Source organism: Haemorhous mexicanus, chromosome 18, assembly GCF_027477595.1.
Source record: "Haemorhous mexicanus isolate bHaeMex1 chromosome 18, bHaeMex1.pri, whole genome shotgun sequence".
Lineage (NCBI taxonomy): Eukaryota > Metazoa > Chordata > Aves > Passeriformes > Fringillidae > Haemorhous > Haemorhous mexicanus.
The window spans coordinates 13,534,158-13,560,570 of NC_082358.1; the positions used below are offsets into that span (position 1 = coordinate 13,534,158).

Consider the following 26,413-nt stretch of genomic DNA (forward strand, 5'->3'; position numbering starts at 1 on the left):
CCCAGGATCTGGGCTCTTGGATGGGTATTCAGATTAAAATCCTGGTTTACAGGCAGAGCTGCAGATGGATTTGGATTCCATCCCTCTTACTCATTTTGAAGCTTGGTTAAGTCTGAAGCACAGAAAAAACCCAACTCAATTATAATTTCTAGCTGTCAGGAAGGAATTCTATCAGCTCCATCCTCCAGAAGGAAATCCACACTGTCTAGCAGTAATCAGTTCCATTTGTGACCCTCCCAACAAAACCCTTTTTGTCTGTGATTTGTATTCAGCTTAGGCCACGCTGATTTCAGACCCTCTGTGGATTGTGATGTCTAAACAGCCTTTTTATTTTTAAATGCAACCAAGAAACTATTTGGCAGGGTCTGAATCTGAAGCAAAAGCTCCCAACTGCACTGGGGTCTGGGCTCACAGCAAGGCAGGACACTCACAGACAACTCTGTTTGTTCAGTTCTGCTAAGAATAGGACATTAGTAAGAAATATTTTAATCTAACAGGCATCATGTTTTGAGGGGAATTTTCAGCTTTTTTGGCCAATTTGAGTGGCATGTGATGATCTCATGGTGTGGCAGCTGGAGAACGAAAGAAGCTGCAGCTCTGACCACTGAGGATGGGCTGGGTGTGGGAACTCCCTCAGGTTTTGGGATTCAAAGGCAGCAATGTGGAAAGGACTGAGCCTGTCCCCTGCCAGCCAGGGAGCTCCAGGATGCTGATTCAGGACACAGAACCTTCCCCTTGTGCACACCTGGGCCAGCTTTCACCACCAGTGAGAAGGAATTTGCTGCATTTCAATCCAATCCCCAAATTCCACACCAAAACCAGCCCCCAATTATACAACTGGCACTGACTGGATCCTTTTGTGAGCTTTTCAGAAGAGAGGCCAAGGCTTGAGCAGCATGGAAACAAAACTGTCCCAAGAATTCCCCAGAACTGCCCCATGGATGCAGTGCTGCCAGAGACTCATGTGGCATCTCAAAAAACACAGATTCCAGATTCTAAGGCTTCTGCAGTCTTCAACTTTCACCAGCATTCAAATTCACCTACATTAAAAGAAAATTAAATTGCCCTCTCCAACAAAGAGCAAACCACAACAAAGCAAACATCCTGCAGCAAACTATTCCCTTGAATCCATTAAAAATTGCCAAGTCAACGTTCCAGTGCCCGCTGCCCATCCCGGGCTGCCAACAGCACAAGTGGCACTCTGGGCTCCTGTCTGCCACCAGCTGTGGCAAGAACAGGCCAGAAATATTTCATATTCCAACCATATTTCATATTCCAACCATATTTCATATTCCAACCATATTCCACATGCCAACAATATATCACATTCCTTCCCAGCTGGAGCCCTGTAAAGGGAAGGAAAAGCCCCCACTGCAAACACCTCCACAAACCATAAATGTTTTAAGGTGGGGTGGTGGAATATTGGACACAGCCCTGGCAGAGAGGCAGAGCACGAGCTGATGAACCCAGGGGTGCAGGAAGAATCAGGCAGGAATTTGTTTTAATAGATGAGCAGATCAGAAGAAAAAAGGAGTCACTCTTATGGCCCAGTGGGCAGGAAAACCTGGGACCAACAGCTTGGACTCTGCCTGATTTACCACTAACAAAGACAAGGACACTGAATATTATGTTTCTCTGTGTTTTTTTAGCAAAGTATTAACTAAATCAAAAGCAATAAATATTTCCCTTTAGGATTTATAGCTGCTGGAAGTACAAGAAAAGTGCAGTCCTGTAAAACACCAGTAGGATTTTAACATGTGTTGTCAAACAGAATTAAACTGCAAATAAAAGCCCTACTATGGGACACCTTTGGTGCAGAAATTTCATTATCTGTAAGCAACAAATAATAAAGGATCATAATGAAAAGAATACAGAACAAGGAGAACAAAGCTGATCCCCAGCCATGCATACAGAATGTGCCTGAGTGCTTCCTGGAAGCTCCAGCAAACCTCAAACTGTTTGATGTGCTCACAGCTCTGGGAAACAAAAAATTCTTACCACCAAAGAAATTCTACAGCAAACCAATTTTTAATTATACCTATCAAAATAATAATAAAACCCCAGCAGTTTCATTCAAGCTGTTTGAATCATGGAGACCACCTATGCAAGTATCAACACAGCCTTTGAATCTCCAGGTAACTACTGCCAATTATAAATGGGGACACTTTTAAAATTCTATTACAAGGATAATTAATCATTTTCACACACAAAGGTAACAAGGCAACATCATGCAGTGGTTTTTAAAGCCTCCTACTTTCTGCATTTCTATTCTGGTTAGTTTGTGCCAAGATCAGAAAAGCAGATTTCAATTTTAAAAGAGGGAGAGAGGAAAGTGAAAAAGTTGCAGCCTTCCCTCTGGTCATTCCATGTGGGTATGGTGGGATCCAGCCATTACCAAGGGGAGGTTCTGCTGCTAGAAACAGGCTACAACAACATGGACAAGGATGTTGCACAAACATTTTTGTGACTGTGCTCTCATCTACTCTGTCAAATTAAATTATTTGGAAATACCTACAGAACCTTTTAGAAATATAGAGTTCTACTGAGGACCCAGTTAGCTTGACAAAAAAAAAAAGGCTATTTCTCTTTTTGCTGTCAAAAAGTTACAGAGGGGTTGAATTCTGCAGTAATACACTGAAAACTGTAATTACACAATTATTTTGTGGCACAAATCAACAGAGGAGGAGAGCAGGAACTTCTCCTCTCCTCCTGAGGACACTGTGACTGAGGATAACATCCAGCTGGGAGGAGAAAAGGAGAATTTTTGTGCAAAAATTCCAACATTTCAGAATGAAATCTGCTGCTACAACATGGATTCTGCTGGTCTGCTTCTTATTTACCAGAAGCTGTAGCTGACAGAGGCTCTCCAGCTATGAACAGGTTTATAACCAACTTACAAACAGGAACTCCAGCCAGGAGCAGAGCAGCACAAAAGTTCTGCAGCAGAGCTGGACAGAGAGAGCCACGGGGAGGGAAGAAGCCTTGGGTGCTCCTCATGGTTTCAGAAATAGTAAGCTGTGTGAGTAACCCAGTTGGAACACTCCTCCTTGGAACGTTTTGCTGAGCTGTGAGTTGTAAAAATTGATTTGTAAGCCTCAGACTTGTCCTCGCTGTCTGCAATGGATCTCTTGGTGCTGGTGGAAGGAGCTTTATTGACTTTTCCTGGGATTGATGGGTTTCCATTCTCTGAGGGGAAAAAGGAACAGAATGAAGCATGACAGCTCACAATGGACAAAGGTAGGTAAATAAAGATGAAAAACAGCGTTTGAAAATTTAAATATATGCATTTTTCAGTTCTCTCATAAGTATCTCCCATAATTGGATGCAACAGCTTTTAGAATTCACACTCAAAATACATTTAGTAATCTGGAGAGAGGAATTCTGCAAATCTCTTGCACTGCAACTCAGTACTGACAACATTCATTCCTCCAAGTGAAAAATGGCTGATGAGCTCTTTAGCAACATGAAAGCCCCCAGCAGCTGCAGTGTTGTTTGGAAATCAGCTCCCAAATGCCAAAAACTGAACTTGTGCCACACCTTTCCCCAGGGAATCCCTCTGCTCCCTTCATTCTTTGCAAAGTTATGACCAACAATGCTCTGCACTGGGGAAGTGCCCATCCTCTGTTCCTGATACCATTTTTCTCAGTGTATTTTATCTATTGCTACATAAAAATCCTTTTTTCTTTTACTATTTCATCTCCCAAGTTGCAGGATGGAGTTTGAAAAAGCCAAGTCTTTGCTGCAGAGAAATGAATGCAGAAATTCAACATCCTGAGTCAAACTCAGGCACAGGGGGTCCCAAGAATTGGGTGTGCAACCCCAAAATTGTGTGTACAACCCCAAGTCCTCACAGAACTGGGTGTGCAACCCCAAAATTATGTGTGCAACCCCAAATCCTCACAGAATTGTGTGTGCAACCCCAACATTGTGTGTGCAAACCCAAATCCTCACAGAACTGGGTGTGCAACCCCAAAATTGTGTGTGCAACCCTAAATCATTACAAAATTGGGTGTGCAACCCCAAAATTGTGTGTGCAACCCTAAATCCTCACAGAATTGGGTGTGCCACCCCAAAATTGTGTGTGCAACCCCAAATCCTCACAGAATTGGGTGTGCAACCCCAAATCCTCACATAACTGGGTGTGCAACCCCAAAATTGTGTGTGCAACCCCAAATCCTCACAGAACTGGGTGTGCAACCCCAAATCCTCACAGAACTGTGTGTGCAACCCCAAAATTGTGTGTGCAACCCCAAATCCTCACAGAATTGGGTGTGCAACCCCAAAATTGTGTGTGCAACCCCAAATCCTCACAGAACTGGGTGTGCAACCCCAAATCCTCACAGAACTGTGTGTGCAACCCCAAATCCTCACAGAATTGGGTGTGCAACCCAAACAGAAACAGTTTCAAAAAGCACCTTTTTTTACACCCTCAGAAAATTAAAAAATTAATTAATATTAATAGAATTATGTGGTTGCTCAACATCCAGGAGCAATTCTCATCATCTGGGATGAAATCTTTTCAAAAGTCTCTCCTGTATAAAAGCAGACAGTAGAGGGCAGGTCAGGCATTGCAGATGGAATTTCAGCTTCTCCCAGTTTATCTACAGATCTGATTTTTTAAGGTACAGGGTTTAATTCTTCCCACAGAAACCTCAGACTGACCTAAAAAATGCATCCATTCTGTTTGAGAACATCAGTCTGGGGACATTACAGAGCAGAATAATTAAATAATTAAATAAAGAGAAGGCACCATTCTTTGGATTTAAGGCTGCTGCAGGTTCATCAGCTCATCCTGAAGTTCTGTTCCAGTGTTCCCAAGCACACACAGCAAATCAGCAGGTAAAACAGAGGATGAAAAATTAAATAATCAGGGGTTTTTAACCAAATTCATCCAAATAAAATGTCATAGTTTTTGATCCACTGTACATCAGGAAACTGCAAATTCTCCTCCACTACATCACAGCCAGGAAAACAGACACAGCAAACCCATGAGTGTGTAAATAAGAATCTCTCATCTCATGAAGTCAGGTTGCCAGCCTAAAGCAATATCAGAATGACACAAACAAGCAAATCTGGTCCCATTTTCACATCAGGATCAACCACCAACCTGAACTTTTGGTGAAGATTATCTGCCTGTTTTCCCCAGAGCTGGAATTGACACAATCCTTTCCACTCTTAGCTTTTGAAGGACCTGGAGAATCTAAAAAAACAAATAAATTTTCAAAAACAGAAATAAGAAATCCTGACAGCTTCAAGACTCAGAAGGTGACACAGAATTTGGAGAATATTACCTGCAGAGGGCTCTTGCTGAGAAGCTGCTGCTGCTGTCTTGCCTTTCTTTGATTTCTGAAACAACACAAGCAGAAGTCTGTGACAGACTGAAAGGAGATAAAACTCCCAACTTGCATTTGACAGACACACAACTGAATTCAGTGCATTTTTATTTCTTACCCAGTAGAACTCTTCCTTCCACATTTTTTGTATTATTTCTACATGGAAAAAGTAATAATCTTGAGAACCCTGCAGTTACATTAAAGAAAACTATGCAGGACAAAATTGGATTTGTCTGGATTTAATATTTTGGTTTGCATACTTTGAAAGGGGGGAGTGTTATTCTCATTAACTGATCATCTGAACCCACCCAGAGCACAATAAATTGCACAACATTTATAAGACACAATTAATTGTAATAAATAAAGATTTTTTTCAATAAAAATGTCAGAAGAATCTGGAATCTTGTATCCACTCAATTTTGTTTAGTCCATAAAAAAATCCCTCCTGGGTACCTGCCAATAACTGAACCTCTGCTGCAGGATTGCTTGGGAAGAAAAGATGCAAACAGTTAACCTAACGTTTTAAAAAGCATCTGTGCAGCAGATTTTCCAAATTAATTTATGTTTGTACAGATTAAGAAACAGAAAAAAAACCAAGAAGAATCCAATTACTGGCTTTGATTACATAAAAAGAAAGATGCATTTTAACAGTCATTAGCATTATTCTCACTGGACACATTCTGAATTGTGAACATGTTGTAAGACAGCTGCAGAAACTCAAAGAAAATAAATATATTTCATTCTGTTCTAAAGCTCAGGAGAACCCCTGCTGTGAAACAGAGTTAAAAATGCCACAGCAAATGTTGCTGCAAAGCTGACCCAGGAGGGGGTGGCAGAGGATCAGGGCTCTGCTGCAGTCAGGTCCATGGAGGGCTTTGGGTAGGAAGGACCCTAAAGCTCATCCCATCCAACCTTCCACAGAGCAGGTCCTGTCCATTCTGCCCTTCAGGCACCTGGAAAACCCCAGTGCAGGGGATTCCCACCTTGTCTAGGGCTGGATTTCCAAAGCAAAGTCGTTTCCCAGAGTTTGTAACTCCATGGATGCATAAATTCACCAAGCAGAACACAGACTGGAGAGATCTCAGTATGGGCACAGTGACAGCTGAGCTTGGATCATTTTTTATCCTGGTCCCAGCTGCATCTTCCTGAGCTCTTGTCTCATGAGGATAAAGAAAAGGGGTTTGTGCTTCCTGCCCCAAACACAGCAGGTCCACTGAGCCTGAAGGAAGGGAGGAAGGAAGGGAGGAGGAAATCTGGATAACAGTGCCAGGAAAGTGGGAATTGTGCTGCCACTGGCACTGGGGCTCCCAGGCCTCAGATGTGCAGGGTCAGCAGAGCTGGTTCCAGCTCAGGGAGCAGCTGGGGCACCAAGGTCACCACTTGAGGCTGAGATTTGCAAATCCTATCCTGTAATTCTCCACTAACCAAACAAATCCCATTTGCATCTTCCCCCAGGGCACCCAGAGCCCCAGGAGCAGGGCATGGTGTCCTTTTGTGCTGTCACCCTGAAGCCACAACTGCCCTGCACACTCAGGCACTTTGCTGGGCAGAAATTGTGGGCAGCATCACCCTTCAGATTATTCAAAATTATTTGCTCTAAAGCTACAGATGCTTTGTTAGGGCCCTGTTTCTAAAGAAAACCAAGTGCAACCAACCACTCTCTCCTCTGCTGAGATCTGCAACAGTCTAGCAACAAATTATAAATTTATTTTTTACCCCAAACTTTCAACTACCAAGTACTGAGGGGGAAAAAAAGAAAAAACCCTCTGAACAGACACCATGAGATTATCACTCTTCTGCCAGAAGTCATCAGACATGAGATGCAGAGACTATGAAAAACAGGAAACAGACCAGCAGGATTTTTATGGAAAAGCATCATTTGATGTATTGCCCAGGCCCAGTGATGCTGCACTGGCACAGATGAATAAAGCCCCTGTGATGAGAAGGAATCATATGCTCCCCAGCAAGTAAACAAGCATTTGTTTGAAAACAAACCAGGGAAATATTTGCATGGCAAAATCAAGGGATGAAACCTCCATCTCAAGTCTCAGAGGCTGAAAGCATCAGATTTATGATTTATGATTTATGATTTATGTTCCTGAGATCCAGCTAAGTCTGAGCACCCTGAACTGAGTCAGCACTAAAGGTTTGCTTGCTTTGGCATCCTCCAGGGAGCTCAGGGCAAAACAGCAGTGCTGACAAAATCCCCAAATGCAGAAGTGTCATTCGACAGCTCAGCAGCACAGAACAGCTCCCAGCTCACAGGGCAGAGCTGCAAGGATTTCATTTCCACTGCATTTTACCTGGGCAGGCATAAAAATGCAAAGGCCTCAAGAGCATGGTGGGAATTAGGAGAGCAGTGATTGCTGAGGGCTGGGAGAAGCACAAACCATGATCAACTTCCACACTCTTACAGCAGCACCCAGGAATGCACAGACCCCAACATCCTGTTTCTGAGAGAGGCCAGTAAAAACCACCTCATTCTATACCATCAAAACACTGATGCTGTCATCAGGAACTGCCACAAGAAATACAGGGATGATGTGGCTCATTACTAGAATGGATTCATTTCAAGAAAACCACAAAATATTGTTCCATTTTACCCGTTCTGAGTGCACAAGGCACTTCCTGCTGGTCAGGAGAAAGTTTAGGATGTACAACTTCAAGATGTTATTGGCCAAATACACACAAAAAACCCCACTGCTTTTCAAAGTAATGTTTAAATACAGCACAGCTCATGGAGTAAATTCCTCCATCTTTATAAAGATCAGCAAATCTAAGAGCAGATTCATTTTAGACAAGAATTCTTCCAATTTTATAATAAATAATGGATAAAAATCTCACCTTTTCCAATTTACTTTTAAGTCTTCTTTCCTCCATCCTTTTTTTCAGAATTTCCACATCCTCTTTATTACCATTAAGGACAATCACGTCTTCCTCTTGAAAGGGAACACCACACTTCATGAAAGAAAAGAAAGGACAAAATTGCAGATTTCTTTTTCTGTCTCCTATAAACAACACTCTGAACTAATTCTTTTATTTGTGTATTTTCTTTTCATGGTTTCCTTGTTTTGCTGGCACAAATGTACTTAAAAGTATTCCTAATTAGAATCTGCTCAATTTACTGAACCCCATGGCTAAAACCTAAAAGTACTTTCAGATTTTTAGTTATGAGTGCATCTGATTAAGACATGAATGCCATTCTCCTCTTGAATTTGTCTTTCACCTTAGTGAGACAAGAAACAACAACTGATGGGAGCCAAGGTGTTATTCATCCACATGTGGAACAGACAGCAAATTTTTCTCTTAAACTGGTAGACAGGAAAACATGAAGGGGTTTTTTGTTTGTTTGTTTTGTTTATTTTTATTTTACTGTGGGAATAAAAAGGAGTCATAAAAGCAGAATAATTCATTCCCCCTGCCTTGCTGCCTCACTGGATTGTATCACAGAGACCATACCCTTATCTGATTTATCAAACACTCCCAAGTTTCCAACTGCTTTCATAAATTAATCTGGATAATGGCTGTAATGTGCTCGGTGTACCTCCACATGTTTCATGGTTGAAGGCACAGATGTTTTCCTGTGCACATTTGCAATCATTTGATGTACTAGCCCATTGACCATGATGTTTTCTTGTCTAAGATCTCAATTTGCTTTTTTTTTGTTTGTTTTGGTTGGTTTTTGTTGTTGTTGTTTGGGGTTTGGTTTGTTTTTGTTTTGTTTTTTTGTTTGGTTAGTTGGTTTTGGGGTTTTTTTTTGTTATTTTGTTAAATGCAGAAGCTTTCTATTAATCTGCAAGATTAATTTATAATCCTGCCTTTGCCATCACTCTTCTTTTTCTAAACGAAGGTTTAGAAAGGTTACTCCTGTATTTGCAGTAGGAATTAAACAAATGAAAGGACATATGGGCAGGACTTTGCTCAGGTGCTGAGCACAGCTCCAAAAACGAACCTGAGATTGAGAGGAGAAACAGGGCTTAGAGAGAGGCACAGCAGGCAGGAAGAGGAAAAGTCACACCCAAGAAATGGGGGAGTAGCCCATATTTCTCCAGTTCTACTCAAGGAGAAATCCCAGCCTGGTGTGATCTCACACTTGGGAGTGAGAAGAAAAAAATCAAGAATTTCAGTCCAAAATTAAAAAATTGATTGTCAAAATTGAAAGTCAAATCAAGAACTGAAGAAATTGAAGTCAAAATCAAGAATTTCAGTCTTCATTCTGAGGCAGGAGCTGGCAGCTGACTTGGCTCTAAAGAAGCCCCACAAATTCCTTTATAGAAGCCCCACAATTTCTTTCCTAGGCTGTTTCCTAATACAGCATTTTTCAAACATATTTTTTCAGCAGACTCTAAGTTCATTAAACACTGCATTTTAAAAGAGCAAGCAAATTCAGGTTCCCATCTGGAAAACACAGGCAGAATTGTTCAAAACTGAAAAGTATTTACAAGAAACAAGGAAATGAAGACAGTGTTCTTTCCACTCCCTGAAAAAAAATTTTTTGCCATGACAACATTGGATTATGTCAGAGACCATACCCTTCCAAACATCTTAATGAGATAAAAAGCAGAAAGAAGTTTCAGTTCTGCAAATTCAGATATTTCTTCCTTCAGATTAATTAAGGTCTTGAGGCAGATGTTTCTTTGATGATATCACAGGGTCTCCTCTGCTGTACCTTGTTTATCTTGGGCCTTTAAATATAGATGAAGGTACTTGCTGTAGTTCTCAGCACCTTGAATAGAGGACATTCCTACCTGACATAGTTTTCATCTTTCTTAAAGTATAAAATACAGGATTTTTCAAGTAGTAATGAACTAGTAATTTAAGATGACTTCCTGAATTCTAGAGTTTACAGTTTCAGCTGCCTAAGACAAGAGTTGTACATTATTTCTTGCTGTAAACAGCATGGACACATTTATTTTTTTATAGCTTCTAAAATGTGCTTCTGTGCATGACTACTCCAGTCTGAATGTAACAGAAATAAGCAACAGGCAACTATGTTTTCATATGCAAATATTTACACCAGTGTTACAGTCTGGCATCTTCAGAGAAACCTGAAGGCTCTTTCCCACATTTTAACAGTGAATTCCTGCAGTTCTTCTGAACATGACCACTACCAGGAAATGCACAATTCCCACCAGGAAATGGGACATGGATGGCCACAACCTGACTGTCTCTCTTTAAACAGGGACATTGAGGAAGAGGATTGATCATCTCACTGTTCATCTCCCAGCCACACAAGCTCATGCATCAAAGATTATTCTTGCTTGCCACATTTAACTAAAACTTGTTTTAAGAGAGAGAATTTCCCAGAGGTTTGGCCATTAAAAGTTCAGGAGTGTAAGATTTGCTGAACATGTTTTTTTTACACTGTCACCCAACTCAGACATGCAATGGGTCAGGGAGTAAAGGACAACTTGGGAGCAGTGGAAATTTCCCACTTAGTGATTCACAGAATGTGAACTTCCACTCAGGAGCTGCAGCATCTACTTCCAAACCAGTTCAAGAAAAAGCCTCAATTTACAGAGTTTCTCTTCAAATCAGTGATAATTTTGTACCTGGCATACCTGCAGCTGTTCCTTAACTTACTTTGAGGTTTTCTATTTATTTCTGACCAACCTGCTATTTTTATCAGGATGTTTCCTCCCAATCCCAGCACATTTAAGCTCAACTTTCCACTTATTAAAGAACCTTTAAAAGGCTGTAAAAGCAAACACCGGGTGTGTGAAGGGTGGTTCAAAGCCATCTGCTCCACAGCAGGTACTGTAAAGCACAGCACACCTTTCTGGCACCAGAGAACACGTAGGGTTAACACCTCCTGGTGCATTTCTGCCTGGGGTTCATTTCACACAGACTTTTACGATCTGACAATTCTGGTGCCTGCCCTTGTTTGTTTGCTTATCTAAAAGTTAGAGTTTGAAGGGCTGGGGTCTTACAGAACCTGTGGTTTCGTTAACTCAGGGTTCCAAACACGGCACTGCTCTACCACACATATTTATCACACACACCTCACTTTACTGCTACAAGACTTACATTCTGTTTATAGCTGTGATTTATAACTATTATGTCCTTCTGTATCCTATCCATTACCAATCTGTTTTTCCAGCCTTTTGTATCAGCTCTTCTTATTTTCCTGGCCCAGCAGGGCTGGTCCTTTGCCCACAGAAGCATTCAGACACAGCACTCACACTTAAACCTCCTCCTTACCTCCTTACCCACCAGGGCCAGCCCCTGTTTTGCAGAAGTGCCAGCAGTTCCGTTCAAACCCATTTTTTCTTATCTCCTCAGCCCACTCAGGGCTCGATCCCCGTGTTGCAGAGGTTGTTACAATTATAAGAGGCACTCGCATCGAATTCTTTAGCTAACTTACTTACACCTTCATTCTTTCTAATTTCTGCTCAGCTGCTTATCCCAAGTGAGCTCTGGGCTTCCGGGAAATCGTTCTCTTTTCTAGATTTATTCTCTTTTCAGCTCCCAGCCACTGGAAATGCCCGGCAGCAGCAATTCCCTGCTAGAACTGGAAAGTTTCGGCAGGCGAACAGTTAAGGGCAGGGGGAGGAGGAGGAGGAGGAGGAAGAGGAGGAGGAGGAGGCAGGTCCCAGTGCTCCCAGTGCTGCAGCTGGGGGGCTCAGGTGAGATCAGGGGGGGCACACACAGCGTTGTTGCTGCTCCTGGGGAGCACTCGCTGGGCAGGCAGGCGGTGCCAGCCCCGGTGCCAGCCCCGGTGCCAGCCCCGGTGCCGGGAGGGGAAGGCAGAGCGCTGCCCGGGATGGAGCGCTCCGTTAATGGTTAACGGCGGCAGCGCCGCCCGCCCTGCTGAAGGACAATGAGCCCCAAATCATCTTTATTATTATTATTATTATTATTATTATTATTATTATTATTATTATTATTATTATTATTATGCTGCCGTCTCCTGGACCAGGTAAGGCTGCATCGCTGACAGCGCGGCTTCTTGCCTTTTCCTTATGTAAAGTGGTCGTTTTGCTGAGAAAACGCTGCACTGAGCTTTACATTTCCTTTCCTTCTTTACATTGTGACGGATGCACAGAAGGATGGAGGTCATTAGTACGAGTTGTATTATAAAAATCAAGGTATTTATGCAACTTATTGTTTTTACAGCTCTAGAACTTAAGGGTTTAAATAGCTTTCATTGTTTTTTTTTTTGTTTTAAATTACTGTGAGGTCAAATACACAAGGGAAAAAAAGGGTAACAGGAGAAGAGGAAAAATAGCAAAGAAGAACACTAAAACTTCATAAATTTGCTGTATATGCAAATTATGTTTTAAAATAATGATTTAAATAACTGGGTTTGATGGAGAAATGTTTTTACTCAATGCATCTCAAAATCCAGAAGCAAACTCCATGTTCTGACCCCCTTTTAAACAAAAAACAAAGCAATGGAAAAAGCATTTTAAGAAACCGATTTTAACAGTTTTTTAAGGACTGAAGTAGTCTTCCCTTGTTTATAAAATGTCTACATTCATGCCTGCGTAAATACCTTTCAAAGAAAAAAAAAATCAGCTATAAAAAAGTTGAAATAACTACTTAATGCATTTTCAGCATTTTATTAGACGATGAAGCATTCCCAAGTCATTTCTCTCACTAAATTACAAGGTCATACAAAGCAAACTTGATCTAAACTTTAACATTAGGCAAAAGCAAAGAGCACAGAGAAAACAGAATGTTTCGAGGTGCAGTGATGCAGTCCTAAATGCAATGGCAAGAAGCGAAAGGAGCTATTACTACAAAAGGCACAGTGTGTGCTAATGGGGTCTCAGGGAGCTGAGCTGACATTTCACAGCCTTTTTCCAGGCATCATCATAATTCCCCTTTCCTCTAGAGTTTACTTTGTTAATTGAGATGGAGTATCTTAGGCTTACAACAATTTTCTGTTAAGCAATGTCCTTAAAAGCATCCACAAAGGTGCTTGAAAATCCCTGCTTTTTTTTCCTTTATTCCAAGAATGTCACAGGCTACTCACAGGAGTTTTAAAAATTCATACAACTTCATCCTCCAGATTTAGAAAATCTGTGCACAAGGTAAGAAATGCTGAGTTTCAGAGACATTCTGCTAACAGAAAACACTTGTCATGGCACTCTTACATAATAAGACTCAAGGACAAGACAATCCCAGCAGGCTCACTATGGACAGTGGACATTCCCAACAGGATCTCTTGCTCCTCAAGGGCAGCAGGAAATTTGGGATAAAAATCCTTCCAGCAGACAGGGCTGAGAGGATCCTGCTGAACAATAAATTTCATATCCAGTGGCACTGACAGCTGCAATTGGACTATGATAAGAAGCTCTAAATCTGGTACCAAGAAGCATTCATTCCATAATATCCTCCCAGGGCTGAAAGATGCCAAATTCTGTTCTTGCAGTTCCCCATAAACATGTTAACACTGGAGAGGAATTGCTGCCTCTTACCTGATTATGGGCTGTTTGTGTACTTTTATGCTGCCATAAAAATACAGTTTCTAGATGTCACACAGTCCAGTAGGAAAAAATCCATGGTAAGCACTTAACAGCCTGAAACAGCCCCAGAAGCTATTACTTGAAGGGTAATAAAAATTCAGGTATATGAAACAAGCAGCTTGGCTCCTTGGAACTACACTTTGCAACCTGTCCAAAATATATTTAAGGAAAAAAAACTGCCAAGCACCCTCATTCTGGACAGGTTCAGAGAATATTCCAAGCTGGAAGGGACCCACAAGGATCACTGAGTTCAACCCCCAAGTAAATGATCTGTACAGGGACTGAACCCACAATCTTGGTGTTAAGATGTTTTCTATTTAATCAGGTATGAAATCTTAAATATTTTTACAGCTGCCTGCTGTTTTTAGTGTAATTCTTATAATGAGAATGAACCTTCCCTGTGACAACCCAGAGATCTCATGACATTCACTAATTCAGAGGAATCTCAAGGTTCCTCCTGCCAATTATTCCCTCAGAATAAAGAGCTTGTCCAAGTCCAGCTCTGTTAGAACCCTAGTTGCTAAGAATTTTAAACTCTCTGTGCTATCAGACACTAACCCCCAAGAGAACACTACATTTAACCTGAAGCCATAAAAAAAAGCTTCCAAAATTAAATAATAGAACTGAGATTCTAAGTGTGTAGTTTGAATAGAAGTGTGTAATATCACATAGGAGAAAACTGAAAATTTAAAGGTTTAGGATACAGTCATATATATAAAGCAAAATAGAAGTTTTAGTGCAGAAGCTAGTCCTTCTTCTTTACCTTCTTCTTCAGTTTAAGTAGGATTGTGTAATTAGGGCTCCACAGAAATCAGTGTTTCCCCAAAACCAGCCCCTGGGTATGAACATCATGGTCCTCACAGAAACCCCTCTGGGATGGATTTAATGTCATTTTTAATGCAGAAATCCTGCTTTTCCCCCTGCAGTGGCATCCCTGCTCTCCTGCCTTCTGCACAGCATCCAAAGGTTGCCACGGACTTGATTTGCTGCAGCTTTCTGCTCAGATGGATGGAAGGCTTCCATCAAGGTTGTTTACCCAGTAAATGGATCCCTGAGGAGCTCCAAGGCAAAAATATTCCCCTGGGAGCTGATTGCCTCCTGTTTTTGTTTGAGCTGCCTAAAGAACATCCCAGGGAAATGGAGGAGCCCTGCACCTAACAGCCAGCTCTGCTCTCTGGAATGCTCACTGGGAAGGAGGCACCACTCCAGCATGAAATCCAGTGCATACCAGTAAGGACCAAAAGATAAATACATTCTTTCCCAACAGCCTAACAAGATTAAAAATGTGGGAATATGGAGGATCCCTTTCCTCAGTTCAGATTTTCTTAATGCTTTTTGAATTTTCTGTCTTGTTGCTGTTTTAACTACAATGCCCTCTTCATTTTCAAGCTTTCAAGAGAGATGCTGATTTTTTTTATTAAAAAAAAGTATTTTCCACGTCTTTCTAATGAAAACCTCGAGGCATGTAACCACAGCAGCATTCTTCTAATGAAACTATCTTCATAAAAATCTATTTTTCTCTGTTCCTGTGTAAAGACAAATACTTCATGGTTTTGACAGCTGCAACATGTAAAATATTTCAAATTTTGTTTAAAAAAGTCATTGAATGAAAGAAAAGAAAATTAATTACCTTTAAAGTAAAATGAAAATATTTTAAAAATTAACTATTAAGCTCAATGGCAGTTGATGCACTTTCTCCTTGGTACTTTTCTCTAGAATTTTGATACAACTGCTTCAAGGATCAAGACTTCATGTAATTGCTGTGGGATTCAGGACTGCTGCACTCTCATTCTTCTGACTGTTCAACAAGGCAAAGGTAAGGAAAAAACCACAATGGAAAAACTCCTGTGCTAATACAGCTGTAAAAAATTGGCTATCTCAGAATGCCAATACTGGCAGTTGTGCCCTTATCTCAGGGTATGCACAAATACCAAAAAGAAGAAATGAGTGTTGTCCCCTTGTTCAGTTTTCCAAAGCTCAAATACAAAGATGTCAGAGGGAAAAAAAAAATCTCCAAGTCAGAAACATGAGCTGACTTTATAAGGATAAAACCCAGTGTATTTCATGGATTACGTTTTAGCCTCTTCCTTCTGTTTATTTAATAAATTTTCTGTTGATTTAATTTACTGAATTCTGATCCTCTGGCAGAACTTCAAGTTTCCCAGGCCTTGAGGAAATCTCAGCAGCAGCTGCTCCTGAGCACTCCGAGCTCACTTCTTCCCTGGGCTCACCTCTGAGCTCAGCAATCTCCCACCTGAGGGGCTGAGCTCCCTTGGTCAAGCAGTGAACAATTCAAAGCCATTTTGGGTCCTTTTGTACAATTCTGAGATCATTTTCTCCTGGAAAGACAAAATTCCTGCCTCGTGGCTCTGCATGCCCAGGGCTGAGTGCACTCAGTGTGGGCACACACAGCTCCTCCTGGTAGTAACCCCAACATTTATAAATGCAGCACTGACATGGCATCTATTCAAAAAAATAAACAGGTTCTTTCCCTCTATCTCACTTTTCCTTGCAGATGATCTGAGTGTTTAATTGGACTATGATAAGAAGACAGGAGCTGGAAGTAAAAGATGAACCCACTTCATGCAAAGAAATCAAGATTTTTAGTGTGTGTTGCTGTCTGTATGTTCATCTACACCTTCATTTACCTAAAGGTTCCACTTTATGATGAGTCAGATGACCAAAAATTCCGGGTCAAAAGAGCAGAGTGTGGTTTTTACCCCGATGAACTTTGTTCAGCTCTTTTTGTGGGGAAACCTGCAGCCTTTAAAATTGGAAACTTTTGTCAGAACTCCTACCAGCCCAAAGCCCTCAGCTGCATTCAGACTTCCTGCAGCTGCTCCACAGTCCTGAAGACTCTGCATTTTATCACCAGACCACTGTCAGAGGAAGAAGGAAATTTCTCCTTGGCATACATTATTACAATTCACAAGGAGCTGGAAATGTTTGTGAGGCTGCTAAGAGCTATTTATATGCCTCAGAATATTTACTGCATCCACATTGATGAAAAGTCACCCAGAGGTTATAAAACTGCTGTACAGAACATCGTTAACTGCTTTGAAAATATCTTTATTTCCTCCAAAAGAGAACACGTTGTTTATGCAGGGTTTTCAAGATTACAAGCTGACATTAATTGCATGAGAGACCTCGTTAACTCCAAAATTCAGTGGAATTATGTTATTAATCTGTGTGGTCAAGATTACCCCCTGAAAACAAATAAAGAAATCATACAATATATAAAAAGTAAGTGGAATGGTAAAAATATCACTCCTGGGATAGTGCAGCCCCTGCATGTGAAGCACAGGACAGAGGTCAGCTACAGGGAGTATGTGCACTCTGGAGTGCCATATGTGTACCCAGCAAAGGTCAGGAAAGCTCAGCCCCCACATAACCTGACCATCTATTTTGGCAGTGCCTATTACGTCCTCACCAAGGGCTTTGTGGAGTTCACACTGAGTGATGCCCGGGCTAAAGCTCTGCTGGAGTGGTCCAGGGACACCTACAGCCCTGATGAGCACTACTGGGTCACCCTCAATCGTTTACCTGGTAAGAGTTGGGCATTTCTGCCACAAATAAGCCCAGCAGGGCAGGGCCTTGGGCAGGGAGAGGCTGTGAGCTCGGAGCTGAACAGCTCTGAAATGCAGAATAAAGTAATTTCTTCAGCTTTGCTGCTGCCCTTTGAAAAGTCACATCTGGTGGCTGAGAAACGAAGCTTGATTGCAGGAAATGGCTACTTCAATGCAGACCAGGAGTTGGAAAAATTCTGGTTAAAAAGAAGTTTTTTGCTGCATGAAAGCTTTTGCTCTCAGGAAATTTTAAAAAGTGCTAATACTGAGAATGATACCTGTTCTTATGACATAAATATCTGCAAATAAATACTTAACGTGACTGCAGTTAAGAAGTGTCCAGCAGTGAAAATTTTCCCTGCAATAAGCAGAAAAGAATCTTATCAGAGCCTTTTGTTTTGACAGATGCTCCAGGGGCTACACCCACTGCAGGCTGGCAAGGAGACCTAAGAGCCATTAAATGGAAAGATCAAGAAGGGCTCTCACACAAAGGCTGCAAAGGTAACGTGAATTTTGATCATAAACTTAAATTTGATTCACTGGTGAGCGTTAATTGGTGATTACATATTATTTAAAGCAGCTATTAAATGTGCCTCAGTGGTTATATATAATTTATTTTGGAAGTGTTAAATAAAACAAGGCACCCTAAAAATTACTGCATTATATCCAATTAAAGAGATTTTTGAGATATATGTCATACTAATGTATTAGTTACATATTTTATATCTTTTGAGATGAGCACAGTATCCATACACTGACAACCCTTCTTTCAGCCCCTAATTACCAATACACTAATTTGTCTGATCACTTCTCAGTGGAGGAGCTTTACCTGACAAGGATGTTTGTCAGGAACTTTCATCAACATTGGCTTCAATCCCTTCAATTTGAACAACAATAAGAAAGAATAGTGCTGCCCACATGGAGAGCATGCAGGAATAATTTAAATCCCCAAGTGTGCAAGCTGAGCCCGGGTGTGATTGAGCAGGGAATCCCAGAAGGAGCTCAGAACATCTGATGCCCAACTACAAGATTTTATTAAGCAGAGCAACATGGCAGGGAAGCAGCTGGAGGTAACAAACATCTATTGATGTAAAACATAAACATTCTAAATGTCTTTATAATATTGTGGCATTATCCTCCAGCTCCATTTCTGTGCAGAAATCCAAAGGTGAAAAACTCTTTTTAAAAAAACGCTTCAGTTCATTTTCCTGCTGCTGCCACACCTCTCCAATTTATCTCTGCAGGTCATTACGTCAGAGACATCTGCATTTATGGCCTGGGGGATCTGCAGTGGATTATTGAGTCCCCTCATCTGTTTGCCAACAAGTTTGAGGCTGGCAGGAACCCCCTGGCTCTGGAGTGCCTGGAGCGGCGGCTGCGGCTCAAGGTGCTGCGCCAGGCTCAGGTGCCCATCGAGCAGCACTGGCGCCTGCAGGAGCACAGCCACTTCAACATGCAGCTGGATGGGTGAGCTCAGCCCCCTCCCCAGCAGACCCTGGCAGGAAACAGCAGAAAATGTGGATATTTACAGCCACAGCTTCACTCTGTGCATCGAGGGTAAAGCACGGTCCTGCACTCCCGAAATGAACGGCGTTTATTTATTCTGGCAGCAATGGGTTCATTCCCAAAGAATGCCTGAAAGCAAGGGGGGAAGTTCATCATCCATTAAGTGACTTATTTAGCTGGAAAGTCAATATTCCTCATGTTCACAGCCAAAGCATGAAAATAATAAAATGGAAGCAGTGACTGAACAAAGATAAAATATGGAGAAATAACAAATTAAAGTCATGGCCACTGAATGTCTCGTGAAATGTTTTGAATAATGAAGCTGATGCTAAAATTTCAGAGCTTGGACATAAGTGACAACCAGCTTGTGACACAGCCCATGCCACTGGGGGGTGAGGGTTTGTTTTTGTTTCCCATGGCCAGCCACATCCCTAATTTCATTTTGTAGCATGGCAACATCACTGCTGCCCTTCCAGGCTTTGCTCCTAATAACAGAAGGATCCTGCAACACGTATTTATCTCCAAGTCTCTGTTCTGAGTCTCTGCAGGAGTTTAGGGCAAGGAGACAGGGAAGATTTGAGGCCAGGGATTACAGGAAAACTGAGCAAAAAGCCATTTTTCAAACATTTTTCCATCCCTGACTGAGAGAAGCAAAGAGCCTGCAGCAAGTGCAGTAACACCTGGACAACTCACTTGATTAAAAACTGCAAATTAATAAAAATTAAATAAATAAATAAAAATAAATTTTAAAAGGAGCAATTTCGATGCAATCTTCAATATGCACCCAAAACATCCCTGAGTTTTTACAAGAAAACTGGCTACAGATTGAGCCTCTTCCCAAAAAAATCAAATGACCCAACAACAGGACATGAAAGTTCCTTGTTCCAAACTTATTCCCAGGTTGCTGGAACTTTACTCCTCATTTTCCCACACAAGTTTATTGGAAACATCATTTCTTGCAAATGAACTTTAACCTAAAGAAAAGCCATCTGGTCCCTATTTATTTACAAACTCAACCCAAAGGCCTGTGCTCAGTTTCATGGATAATCCAGGACTTACCCTGTGGCTAAATATTGCTGGAGATACTTTTTTTATGGAAGGAAATAAAGCTAAAAAAGAAAAGGAAAACAAAAGCCAGGCACATGTTCATGCTGAGCTCGTTGAGAGTCTCTCTCCAAACCATTACTGAAGCTAATGGGTGTCTGGCATGTACTAATCATAACAATATTCATAATTAATTTCTCTCTATGATGTCTTTTAAAATGGGAAAGGAGCATTCCTTATTGCCAACGCTGCAGCCAGTCCAGTCTCCAGCTTTCACCCCTGGCACCATCACACAGAATAATTGCTGTGCATCACTTCCAAATTGAATTAAAATGAAAAGTTCAATAGTCAGGCACTGTATATCATAGGCTCCTTTTGCAGAAATTGAACCAGGCAAAAAACCTGCACAAAAAGGCCTCTAAAAATACAATTTTGGTATGACTTGACCATGTCAACCTAGGAATATCTTTGCAGCATGACCTTCTTTGCTTAAAGGATTTTGGATTTGAAATGAAATTTTAGGAAAATCATCATTAAACCATTCTCAAGTAATAAGAAATAGTGTTCAATTCATTATTGTGATTACCATGACCACATCACCTTGAAACATACATGAAAAGCCTTCCTGAATTCTGTGTTATTATGTTAAGAGTTGCTCACTCAGACCTCAGCAAATATTGGTTAATTTGGTGTCCTAAGAGCAGAAAGTGCCAAAGTGACCCTGGAACCACTGCTGCACACCCAGCTCTGGATCTGACAGCCATGGGCATAAATTCTGTTTTAGAAAGCTTCATATCTAAATTAAACCCGGGGTTAAGTGTTTGATATGCCACAGAGCTCAATAGTTAGGGCACTAGTTCAAGTCTCTGTTTACTTGACTCTGAAAACAAGTCCAAAACAAACTTTGAAGGGATCCAAGAAAGTACATTTTAAATGTAAGCTTGTCCTTAACTTTCAAAGTGACCCCCAGAAGGACTTCCAGCACCAATCCCATAACCTCCACCCTGTCCCCACACCACTTGGAGCATGTTTTACATCCAGAGGAACTTCTTAGAGAGTCAGCTTCCAAATGAAAGCACAATTTCTAATGCTGCTAATTAGTGCTTTGGACATAAACAAACTGTGAGATACCACAAAGCACAGCCACCTTTTTCCTCTGCTCCTGTTGAGAGTTCTACTCCCCTTCTTGACTCTGAAGGAGAACAGCAGCAGAACACACCCCAAAATCTGCCAAATCACTCTTGGACCTTACTCAGTGTGCTCTCTCAGCTGGTTACCATTGTCTTTGTGCACCAAAACCCAGCCATGAGAGGATGAGACACTAAATATTATATCCATTTAATTGTTTCTAGAAGAATCTCTCTGAATATTATGAAGAATTTCCAGCTGCATGCTAAATACTCATTACTGAAAAAAAGCCAGGGAAAAATATGTGAGATTCATTTGGCTTTTATAAAATTATCAGACTGGCCAATCCATGGACAAAACATCTCATTCCTGCATTTTATGCTCTGGTTACACCCATACATCAACAAAAATTTAGATGCAAACAAAAAAACCTCATTAAAAATAAATGAACATCTGTCAAGAGGAAACAAAGCCATTAGGACAGAATAAAATGAGCACTGAAAGCAGCAATGTGAGATTAAACCTTACAATATTCAACAATTTACCAAGACAAAAGTGTTTCCTTCCCAGGTCTTGTTTAATATAAATATACTCCATATTTTATGAAATATCAGGGTGTTCACAGAAATTAAATAACTGCCCAAGTGGGGCAACTCTCACCACAAATCTTGCTGATAATGAAAGCAGTGATAAGAAAAAAGGATATTTGCTCATTTTATCATTGTCCTTAGCTACAAAAGAACCTTTACAATGAGATCAGCTATGTGAAATTAGGTCAGTATTTTCTACAATAATTTACAGAACTGCTGAGAATTCTACAAAGTTGGCCTCACCCAAAAATAAAAAAAAGCAAAGCCCAATGCACTTCAAAAATACAAAACATAACCTGAAAATACAACCAGTTTAACCATAGAACAGGTACTGATAAAACACAAGCCATGTGCATTCAGGAAGAAAAAATTAGCAATCACACAAAACCCCCAGAACCAAACCAATCACCCTTTAAAAACTGAAATTAGTACCAAATACTGGGGGGAAAGTAGTTGCTGCAAAATCAAACTCTGAGAAGAAAAATACTAATTTTTAGAATTATTTAGAATATTTTTTAAATTAAATAGGCCATGAAGAAATACTTGAGGCCATCATAGAACAGAACTTTCACAAGTTCCATTTCAATTTGCATGCTGAGACTAAAAGCTCCCTTTTTAGAGCAGCAAATGCAATTGTATAAACACACACATGGCCCAGCTGCTTCCACAGCTGGAAAAACTCACCTTGTGACAAACTTCTGCTTTAATTTCCTTGAGAGCACGCTCAGAGAACACACAGCCACAGTTTCTCAGGAAGCAAAACCTTCCAAGAAAAGACAACACACAATATTTTAAGAAAACTAAGAGAGATCTGTGCAGTGCTGGCAGGTCACAGCCCACCTTCTTTGCAAGTTCTTGCACCTAATCAAACTATCAGCACAGTTAAATGGGCAATTAATTTATTATTAACTTGCACAATGTAAAAAATGAATGAAAAGTATTGGCTACATTAAACCACAATAGGTATTTTGGTTTTTTATCTTGAGTATCTCCTGGCTAATCCCTCTCTGGAGGAAGAAATTTTTTGCAACCCTTAATTGTGAACTCCTCCTCTTCTCATCCCTCAGGTGACAAAGAAGTTGCTGCTCTGCCCAAACCAGGCTGTGAGGAAATCCCCTGTCCCAGAGCAGTAAAATACAGATTTACTGCAGGGCTGGGACAGGGACTCCATCTCCAGTCTGATCCTAACACAGGGAGAGACAGAATGTGAGGAAAGGCTGGCAGAGCTGGGATTGTTCACCTGGACAGGAGAAGCTCTGGGGTGAGCTCAGTGGGGCCTCACAGGGCCTGAAGGAGCTGCAGGAAAGATGGAGAGAGAGTTTGGACAAGGGATAGAGGGACAGGACACAGGGAATGGCTTCAAACTGCCAGAGGGCAGGGATGGTGGGATATTGGGCAGGAATATTCTTGCCCAGAGCAGCTGTGGCTGCCCCAGGATCCCTGGCAGTGCCCAAGGCCAGGCTGGATGAAGGCCATTGGAAGGTGTCCTTGCCCAAGGCAGGGGTGGCACTGGAGGAGCTTTAAGGTCCCTCCCTGCCCAAATCAATCCAGGATTCCAACTGCTTGATGTGACTCCAAAGGAAGTCACATCCCACCTCCTGTGCTTCAGCCCCCACACAATCTTTAGGCACTTTTTCCTGCCAACACTGCCCCTACTCCTCCATTACACATCTCAATTTATTCAGGAAAAGGTTAACCTTTATCTTTCCTCTTAAACATACCATGAAAGGACACCCAGAAGCCTCTTGAACTCTGAAAGTTCAAGGCTGAAAGCTGACAGCCAGGCAGATATTGCCCCCCAGCCCTGGGTTAGCTCCTGATTTCCATTTCCCAGGCAGTTTCCCTGCTCTGTGAGCAGCTTGCTGAGCCCTGACCTGTGCCTGCCATTCATCTCCAGCCCCACCACGGGGCAGATGAAGCGTGCAGCCTGCAGGTCATCGTACTTGTCCCCCTTGATGCTCTCCTTGTCCCCACACCAGGCTGGGTTATCCACCAGCTGCAGCTCTGTCACGTTCTGCAAAGGAAAAACACAAACCTGGGTCAGAAACAGGGAGGTCACTGCTGCCCTGTGCTGGGCACTGCCCAGGGCACACCTCGAGTGCTGTGCCCAGGTCTGAGCCCCCTGATTTAGGAAGGACATGGAGGGGCAGGAGAGGGGCTGGGAACACAAACCCTAAGAGGAACCCCTGAGGGAGCTGGGGGTGCTCAGCCTGCAGAAAAGGAGACTCAGGGGTGCCCTCATCACTCTGCACAGCTCCTGAAAGGTGCCTGTGCTCAGCTGGGGCTGGGCTCTGTCTCCAGGGACTGACAGAACCAGAACACACAGCCTGGAGCTGCACCAAGGAAGTTTAGGCTGGATATTAGGAAAAGGTTTTTTCCAGAAAGGTGATAAAGTTGTGGAATGGCTGCCCAGGGAGGTGGTGGAGTCCCCATCCCTGGGTGTGTTTGAACAGCCTGGATGTGGCACTGGGTGCCAGGGTCTGGCTGAGGTGCTGGGCTGGACTCGATGGTCTGGAAAGTCTCTTCCAACCCTGGGATTCTGGGATTCTGTGATACCTTAAGCTTTTTCCCCTGTGATTTCTGAGCCATGAAAACAATCCTTAACATTTCTGCCATTGGTTTTGCTGTTCCAACACTTTAATCCGAGCAAACGGAGATGTTACAGCATGAGCCACGAACTGAACATTGAATTTTACCTTCTCACATCAAACACAAACTCTTTACCTTAATGCTCTTGATATGGGATGCAGATTCCATGGGGGTTTTATCGGGGGATTTGTCCAACAAATATTCAATGATGGCATCTTTGTTGTACAGCCTGTAACAGAAAAATCCCAGTGGTTATATTGGGTTGCCATAATGCTTTGTACTTATAATTTTATTTTTATAATTTTAATGTATTTTATATATTTAAGTAATTATAATATAATACTATGTTATAATTAATATTTAATATTTAATATACTACATTAAATTTCATTTAATACTTTTAATTAATTTTATATTATTTAAGTTTGCATTTATAATTTTATATTTATAAGTTTAATTGATTAATCAAATTAAATTATATAATTGATTATAAATTTCGCTATTTCAACATACTAATATAATGTTATAATACATTATATAATGAATATTTAATACACTACATTAAATTTGATTTTAATATATTTCAATTAACTTTATATTATTTACTTTTGCATCTATAATTTTATTTTTATATTTTAATTGATTTTATATTTATATTGAATAACTTTAATATATTTTAAATAATTTAATATTATTTTGTATGTATAATTTTAATTGATTTTCCATTTTTAGATAAAACTAATTTAACATAATTTAATTAATTTTACACTATTTAATTTTGTATTTAGAATTTATATATATATTTTTTTTTAAACTCCTGAGGTGTCCATGGCAGCATTCCCACCTGCCCAGCTCACAGGCCACGATGGGCCGGCGCAGCTTCTCCTGGCTCAGGGCACAGTAGAACCACCTGGCCACCAATTCAGCAACTTTGTCAACCTGGAGGGAGAAAAACACTCATTAGTTAAAAAATCTGTAAATTACTTAAGCATAAAATCAGCTCATACTTGAAGCATTCCTCAAACCCCAGGTTTCTTACCAAACCTGCTTCGTGCACTCCGAGTTAATTCATAAAATAACTTCAGCCAAAGATTTTGGCAAAATTCCTGCTCAGTTCTCCAGCACCTCCCTGGGCAATCCCTGACCTCTTTTCCATGGGGAAATTCCTGCTGTGCCCACCCTGAGCTCCCCTGGCCCAGCCTGAGGCCGTTCCCTCTGCTCCTGTCCCTGTTCCCTGGAGCACAGCCCGACTCCCCGGCTGTCCCCTCCTGGCAGGAGCTGTGCAGAGCCACAAGGTCCCCCCTGAGCCTCCTTTGCTCCATGCTGAGCCCCTTCCCAGCTCCCTCAGGAATTCTCCATTCCCTTCCCAGCTCCCTCAGGAATTCTCCATTCCCTTCCCAGCTCCCTCAGGAATTCTCCATTCCCTCCCCAGCCCGCAGCGCTCCCAGAGCTGGTGTGACCCCAGTGCAGGCCCCGGCCCTTGGCTTTGTTGAACTTCACGTCCAAGAACCTCCACAGGAAACAGGGCCCCGCCCTGAGCCGCCACCAGCGCCACGCTAACACAGGGGCCCCGGGCCGGGCCTCCCCGTCCCCACAGTCCCCCAGTCCTCACGGATCCTCCCCCCAGACCTTCTCGACTTTGCGGGGCCCCTTGACCAGCTCGTGCCGCTTGGGAATGGTGCCGCCATCGCATCCCATGGCGCTTCCGGGTTCTCCTTCCTCGCACACTTCCGGGTGCGCCGACTCATTTCCGGTGCACTCCGATGACGCTCTTGCCTAGCAACCACCACTTAGCAGCTCTCAGTGTTGCTTAGCAACAGGCGGCTGGGGGCGTGGTCTCGGTGCTCGGGCGTCGCCGGGAGGGCGAGCCCATCGCGTCGGGACCGGGGGCGCGGGGAACGTACCAACTCCGCGCGGGGGGGGGACGGGGGGGTGTTCCCAGCGCCCTTCCCGCCCCTTTCCCTCAGGGTTATCCTTTATTTATATGAGGAAATCCCCCGGGACACCCATTTTGGGAGGATTTCCGGCCGAACGAGGCGCTCCCGAGGCGGTGCGGGCTGGCGGGGGCGCTGAGGAGGCGCGTCCCGCCCTCAGCACTGTCACCGCGGTACAGGGGCGAGTTCGATCCACAGGAATTCCCTGCGGGATGCGAGCGCTGCCCCGAGTGTGATGTCGCGATGATAGTG

The 26,413-nt window shown here is 42.2% G+C and overlaps 2 protein-coding genes across 4 annotated transcripts; one reads left to right on the plus strand and one right to left on the minus strand.

The window, feature by feature from the left end:
* Positions 1-2,009: 2,009 nt before the first annotated feature.
* RTF2 (replication termination factor 2) lies at positions 2,010-25,973 on the minus strand. The gene is made up of 9 exons (XM_059862327.1): positions 25,857-25,973; positions 25,072-25,166; positions 24,363-24,456; positions 23,513-23,652; positions 22,323-22,401; positions 8,178-8,291; positions 5,292-5,346; positions 5,108-5,200; positions 2,010-3,186 (listed from the first exon to the last, which is right to left on the minus strand). The coding sequence occupies exons 1-9, from the start codon at positions 25,923-25,925 to the stop codon at positions 3,002-3,004; spliced, it is 924 nt and encodes a 307-aa protein (XP_059718310.1). The 5' UTR covers positions 25,926-25,973; the 3' UTR covers positions 2,010-3,001.
* On the plus strand, positions 11,924-19,631 carry LOC132335600 (beta-1,3-galactosyl-O-glycosyl-glycoprotein beta-1,6-N-acetylglucosaminyltransferase 7-like). Of its 3 annotated transcripts, XM_059862326.1 has the most exons (6): positions 11,966-12,252; positions 14,731-15,034; positions 15,521-15,620; positions 16,320-17,350; positions 17,776-17,871; positions 18,615-19,631. In XM_059862326.1, exons 4-6 carry the CDS (start codon positions 16,375-16,377, stop codon positions 18,839-18,841), a joined length of 1,299 nt encoding a protein of 432 aa, XP_059718309.1. In that variant the 5' UTR covers positions 11,966-12,252; positions 14,731-15,034; positions 15,521-15,620; positions 16,320-16,374; the 3' UTR covers positions 18,842-19,631. The 3 variants fall into 3 exon arrangements, with proteins under 3 accessions (XP_059718308.1, XP_059718309.1, XP_059718307.1); XM_059862325.1 differs by lacking the exons at positions 11,966-12,252; positions 17,776-17,871; positions 18,615-19,631 and adding an exon at positions 11,924-11,959 and having other exon boundaries at positions 16,320-17,748; XM_059862324.1 differs by lacking the exons at positions 17,776-17,871; positions 18,615-19,631 and having other exon boundaries at positions 16,320-17,748.
* Positions 25,974-26,413: the final 440 nt, after the last annotated feature.

What these genes read in the sequence shown, in the direction of transcription:
- LOC132335600 (XM_059862325.1), top strand. Translation starts at nt 16,375, where the DNA reads ATGAACCCACTTCATGCAAAGAAATCAAGATTTTTAGTGTGTGTTGCT.
- RTF2 (XM_059862327.1), bottom strand. Translation starts at nt 25,925, where the DNA reads ATGGGATGCGATGGCGGCACCATTCCCAAGCGGCACGAGCTGGTCAAG. An exon ending in GTGGCCTGTGAGCTGGGCAG is followed by an intron (nt 24,457 to 25,071) that starts GTGGGAATGCTG and finishes TTTCTGTTACAG; the next exon opens with GCTGTACAACAAAGATGCCA. An exon ending in AAGCAGAAGTTTGTCACAAG is followed by an intron (nt 8,292 to 22,322) that starts GTGAGTTTTTCC and finishes TCTTTCATGAAG; the next exon opens with TGTGGTGTTCCCTTTCAAGA.